Raw genomic sequence first — 6,542 nt, forward strand, 5'->3', positions numbered from 1 at the left:
TTTATATTTAATGTGAACTGCTGGGCTGTAAAATCACAGTGGTCTCTTTCTGTCTCTATCATCACTGTGGACATTGGACACGTCACCTGTTCCTCCCTCTACCCACAGAGGGATCTAAGAATTCCTGGATGTGAACGTCGCCATCGTGCACCAATGACGTTAAGGTATCGAGGTTCTGTGGATGATGGATCTCAACCAAAATAATACAGAGGTGGACAAATGAGTGGCCAGTTACAAATTTTAATCCAAATAATCAGACAGATTTACAGTCCGAGTCTTTTCATCACCACGATGTCAAATACAGAGCGAATGAGGAAAATGACAATGGGGAAACACAGGAGGGACGATTCTGAGGCCACAGGATTTTTCTGCACTCGTCGCTATTGACTGAGCCACAGACTAAAGGTCGCGAATGTCTGTAGAACAACTGCAGCATTCTCCTCCGACAAAACTCTATTGCTGTGCTCTCATCATTTTCACGGGATTAGCATCATATTCGCTAATTAAAGGATTAATGAAAGCCTGGTTCTCGGTGGTGCTGTAGTTTTAACAGGATCCCTCAGCGTCTCGGCTTTCATTGCACTGTTTTCCTTCGGCATGAAGTGGCGACACGGTCCCCGTTACCAATCAGATGGAGCACACTGATGTATGAGTACTGTTTTCTGTGTCCTCGCTGTCGCGGTGTGAAAGCACTTTGTGCCTGTTCCTTCTTTTGTTGTTGAGGCTCCAAGGACGCACGCTCCTCCCCGAGCATCACTACACCACATCAGAGCAGGAAAAGTGTGATGGCACACCGAGCCTCTCTGGGAAGAAGGAAATAGTGTTTCCTGTGATTCAGGAACAAACTGAGAGGAAACACCCTCGGGCGCCCGGTTAACATAAGACTCATCTCAGCGAGGCCCGTGGTCATTTACTGGTGGCACTCGTGTTTAAAACATGAGACGAGATTCCTCCATCAAACAGATCGATCGATGGGGTAATTTTACAACATTTGATTCAATAGAGATTTTATAAATGTTTATCTCTTCCTGTAGATGCCAGTATTTGTACTGCTGCACGCCTTTAATCGACCTCCGACCATTTGGGAAATCAATTGATTTCGGGGCTCGTCAGTGTTTGAACAAGGCAAAAGAAACTTGATTTCCTTCTTCCTGATGGCTGTTCAGTGTACAACGGCTGAGTGGTTGAATACAGCTGTTGCTCCTGAAAATGATGTAAGAGGAGGAAAGGCCAAACTCACGACGTCTTATTTAAATCTTTGCGGTTCCAGGCCACTAAACAGATTACATGTGACGAGAGTGTGAGTCAGAACTGAGCATCTCCCCTCGACTGTACCAGCACCAGCACAACAACTGATCCTGGACCGTACACTGACACCTCTTAGGGTTTGTTTGTCACTCGCATGCAGCAGAGAAATAAAAGCAAAGAGATTCAACCAATGCAAAGAAAAATCTTCTACATTTCCTCCTGTGTTATGAATAAAATCGGTGAGCCAGTTTCTCTCTGGAGTGGTGGTTAACCACTTCTGTCCAGTTGGGTGTGAGGATGAGATAATGAGCTAATTTATCAATCAGTCAACTGTAATTACTGCTTCAATATTCAAGCAAAAGAAAATCAAACACCCTCTGAACAGGGACGATTTGCTGCTTTCCTTTCTTCAAATGACAGAGAACTGGAGTGTTGTGATCTGAAGACATCAGCCGGGGTTTCTGGGAAATTGCGATATGAGGCGTTGCATTGATTAACTCACTGTTCATGGATTTTTGGGATGTCTGACTGTCCATTGTACTCTCGTGAACGTGATATCTCGAGATTGCTCTGAGGGATTTTCTTCAAATTTGGTGCAAACGTTCACGTGGACTCAAAGATGACCTGATCAACTTTTAGTGGTCAAAGGTCAAGGGTCAAGGTCACAATGACCACACACAGGACATTTTGTATTTGGCCGTACCTCAAGAATTAACAGGCTATTGAAAGAAAATGTCATACAAATGCACAACAGGATAAAATAATGAAGAGGTGACATTTTCTATGCAACAGGTCAAAGGTCAACTTCACTGTGACATCACAATGCTCTGCAGAAAACACTCTTTGAGCCATTATTCAACACCTTAACTCAGGAACAGAATTATATTTTACTTTCCTGCTCTACCTGAAAGCAACGCTGCAGAATGAATGAAAACAATGCAGTAGCCTCATGGGGTAAAAATCTAAAGAAATGCTCCTGCACCTCACCCGAACACATCAAACATGGGACTCACCGTGAAGCGACGTCTGATTCACTCATTTGAAGTTAAAAACGTTTCCACAGACGAGCAACACATGCGCCACATTAAGCACTAAGACTCGTAAACAGATAGCAGGAGCCTGCGGACGCCGGGACACGAGCAAAAGCGAGGGGCCATAGCTCTGACACGACACGTTCAATTTTTAAAAAGCTAAAGACATCTGGATACAGGAGACAAGGAAGTGCTCTGGGCTTTCAAGGAGGCTGGAGAATACAAAAGCAGAAGTGCAGAAAAAATACAATCTAATGCCTGAAATAACTCGACAGATAAATATTAGATGCGGTTTTGAGACTAAGGATCTCAGACATCTTACTACGGTGAGAAAAGATTGAATACTAATAACAATTATTTGCATTATTGCAATTATTATACAGCTCAAAACCCAAATATATTCAGATATAACAAGAGAAGCTTGTACCAGGTCATGTTAAATTAAACTAGAATTACCATACTGCAGTTGTAGGCCTCCACCAACCAGTGCAGTTTCTCTGGATATATTTCTACATACTGAATGGTGCAGAGGTATAAGAAAATCCTTAACTTTCACTTTACTCTTTATCTTTGAGTCCAAGTGACAACAGATCAAAAGTTGAAGAAATTCCCTCAAGCAGTGTTGAGATATCAAAGAGCCAACGTGACCTTGACCTTTGACCTCCAGGCGACAAAATCTAATCAGTTCATCTTCGAGTCCAAGTGAACGTTTTCACCAAATTTGAAGACTTTCCCTCAAACTGATCTGAAGATATCACGTTCAAGAAGAACATAAACATACTTTGTGAATCATAATCCATAATGAAATAGATTATGTTTCTGTTAATCCACTGAAAGATTAACAGAGAGTTTCTCATGGCAAAAGTCACAGGTTGATATTATTCACTATGAAATCTGCACATTCTCTACAGACCTGGCAGCTCATTAGTAATGTGGCTACTAAGACTTATGTTTACATCTGGATATTGATTCCTCCTCTCCTCCATTTCCACTGAAGGGGGGGGGGGGGTATACTGTAGCAGGTGGGTGTGAATCTGGATGGGTGCAGACAAACATTTTCACGAGGGATATCAACGGGATCAGTTTGTTGTTCGTGGACCGTAACGCCGCCGCCGATGTCCTGCCAACCTCGTTTTAATCAACCCCAGAAACGCAGCGCTCTAATCCTGGATGTCCACGTTTCTGTGGATATCTGTGCAGCTTATCCACACTGTGTAATTCTGCACTGGGACGGTATCACCATGTCTGTTATGTAAAATCTCCTGCCCTCTCCTCCTGCCTTTGTCCACCCCCCCCCCCCCCCCCCCCCCCCCCCACCCCCCAATCGCACAAGCATGCTCGTATAAGCTGCTTTATTTATCCACCTTTACACTATAAGACATTAATAACGCAGCCGCCACCTGAGACCTCAGGCTACCTCACAGCTGCACGCTCCGGAGGTTTCAGGTGGACAACGGAGAAGCAGCCGAGCCCCTGCAGCCCTCTGACATTACATAACTTCCCTCAGCCCCTGGGTGGCGAGCAGGGCAGAAACAACACACACAGGTTTAAGAGCGGCGTGGCCGAGGGTAAATACACAGCTACACACTCCTCCGGGCGTTTGGAGAGCTCTCAGCTATGGGTGCCATGAAATCCAGCACAGTCACAGCTCTGCACGGGAAGAGGAGAAACCTGTAGAGAGGAGGAAGATCACAGGAGGAGACTACGGTGGCCCTGAGGTGACAATCACAATGGACAATTAGGAAATACAACTGTGGTGTTTTCTTATTGGCCGTTGTGTTTTCTTACTTTCCTTATTCATGTAATATTTTATTATTTACAGTTGTATGTTCCTATTCACCGTTGTCTTTTCTTATTAATGCAAATGTTTTATTATTTACATTGTGATTTCTTGTTTGCTGTCATGCTATCTTACTTGTTATGTTTTCTTATATGTTGTTGTGTCTTATTTCCAATTGTGTTTTCATAGATGCAATTGTCATTACTTTTGCCGTAGTGTTTTCTTATTCGCTGTTGCATTTTCTTATAAGCAGAGTTGTCTTATTTTTGTAGTTTTCTTCGTTCCTGTAGAATTTTCTCATCTCTCGCCACAACTCCTTCTGGCAAGTCCTTAAAAACTGCTGATGAATAACAACCACAACCTCTGAGTCTCAGGGGAAACCCTCTGACCTGTGCAGCATGCAGGGAGGAAGAACTGTTAAACAGCAGCACTCAGCATCAGCACCAAACATGGAGATCTGCAGGACAGCACCAGCAGCTCCATCCCTTCCACACCAGCATGTTTACATATGATCCCGCATCAGCATCCTCTCTACAGGACTCCATGTACATCCACATCACTACACCCCCCTCATGCACATGCACGCACCTTGGTGAGCTGTGCTATCTTCTTGCTCATCTTCAGATGCAGGTCTTGAGTGTATTCCAGCGTCAGGCTCCCGTCGTAAAACATGCTGGAGGTGGGAGAGAGGGTGTACTTGGTGCTGCTGCCGGAGGTGGAGGTGCTGTACGGGGGCTGCCAGCCCGCCGCCCCCGTCGCCATTTTTCCCGGGAATTAAGAAAAGCCCGATCCGGGACGCTTTCTCCTCCAACACAGACGGAGCTACGCGGTAGAAGCTGCCATTGTTGTGTTTGTGCTTCGTCTTCACTGGCGGAGGGAGATGAGCAGCGGCGGCGCGCGAGACACCGTCCGTCCCGGGCGCGAGCGCTCGGGATGGATGGAGGAGGTGATGAGAGGAGCGGAGACGCGCGCCAGATGCTCAAGCGCGTCCCCCCACCCCCCCTGCTACGAGGCGCGCGCCCGGGTTCAGTTGGTTTAACGCAGCGCGTACGTGCACGCTGGTGTGTTTAATTACAGCACAGAGTGGGGAAAATGCAGCTTTTATATATATTTGTATTTTGTATTTACAGCCTCACACAAGCTGCAGGATGATGCCTTCACGGCTATCGCAGATAATAAGGATGCATACTACTACTACTACTACTACTACTACTACCACTACTAACCACTACTACTACTAATACATCATAATACACATTAAATCACATGCATGCTTTCATATTTTTCGCAATAACCAGTGAGGGAATGTAACTAATTCAAGCAATGTAATCAAGTACCTCTACTGAATATATGCCACTTGACTCTACTCCACTTAAAGAAATACTTTTACTCCACTACATGACTTTTACAGGTCACTTACTTGTTACTTTGCCATTCCGGATAATTTAAACAAAAACGTTATGTACTTTATCTTATTTTCTTCATTTTACTCTCACTTGTGACTAGGGTTGCAAAATTCCAGGAATATACAAAGTTGGAAACTTTCCATGGGAATTAACGGGAATATACGGGAATTAATGGGAATAAACTGGAAACTTTGGGGTAATTTATACTAACTGTATTTACCTTGTCATATACAGACATAAATATATTTGGTTTTGTCATAAGCAGACATGCATGCAAACATTTCTAATACAAATTTTTTAAATGACATTTTTGACTTAATCCATTTGTGAGTAGAACTCTACCGTCTCTATGTGGATCTCAGGATAGAACCCGGTCAGTGAAAACTTATCAAAACCTGCAGGAACGATGGACTTAAATATGAAAATCTGACCTCAGCAGGTTCCTCGATGTGACAATATGTTGGAGATGAGTATTGGTGGTTTCTGAATATATTTTTATTTTAGAGGAAATGGATGTAAAGTGCAAAGGGGAAGTAGTTTTACACATAAACGTCTTGTTTTCAACTACATTTAAGTTACCTGTTATAAGCTAACATTTGCAAAAAAAGTGTCAAAATTTCCAAAATTCCCGAGCTTAACTTCCCATGGAAAGCTTCCGGAAATGTTCCGCCCCTTTGCACCCTACTTGTGACACACGTTCATTCTTACATGTTAATGTGTTTATTTTACGATAATTATAATCTAATATTGTAAAATGTATATCTAAATTGTGTACTTCTTCATAGGATTAATATTTTGTATTTGTAGTAGTATTTTATTGATTGTACTTTTGTACTTCACAACTTTTATTTATACACTTTCATTTTTACTTAAATATACCAAAAACTGTATACATAGATGAACAATAGTGTATGTAATAGTTTTTTTAATCTATTTTTTATGTCTACCTCTTCTATTGTCTTATTAAAATAAAATATACTTCACTGCATGACATCACTCTCATGCTGCAGCGGTGACTGGTCCTGCAGTGACACCTACTTGTAGTTTTTTGAACTGCTAAAGAAATGACTGAAGGAT

General features: G+C 42.9%; 1 protein-coding gene across 1 annotated transcript in view; it reads right to left on the reverse strand.

Annotated features, from left to right (window-relative positions):
• The window catches only part of LOC117776352 (protein FAM184A-like), a 30,817-nt gene extending 25,762 nt beyond the window's left edge, over window positions 1–5,055 (reverse strand). The window contains 1 exon segment of the mRNA XM_034610218.1: window positions 4,648–5,055. Coding sequence (XP_034466109.1) covers window positions 4,648–4,821 — 174 coding nt within the window. The 5' untranslated portion in view covers window positions 4,822–5,055.
• Between the last annotated feature and the right edge of the window lie 1,487 nt (window positions 5,056–6,542).

This window comes from Hippoglossus hippoglossus, chromosome 2 (genome assembly GCF_009819705.1).
Source record: "Hippoglossus hippoglossus isolate fHipHip1 chromosome 2, fHipHip1.pri, whole genome shotgun sequence".
Lineage (NCBI taxonomy): Eukaryota > Metazoa > Chordata > Actinopteri > Pleuronectiformes > Pleuronectidae > Hippoglossus > Hippoglossus hippoglossus.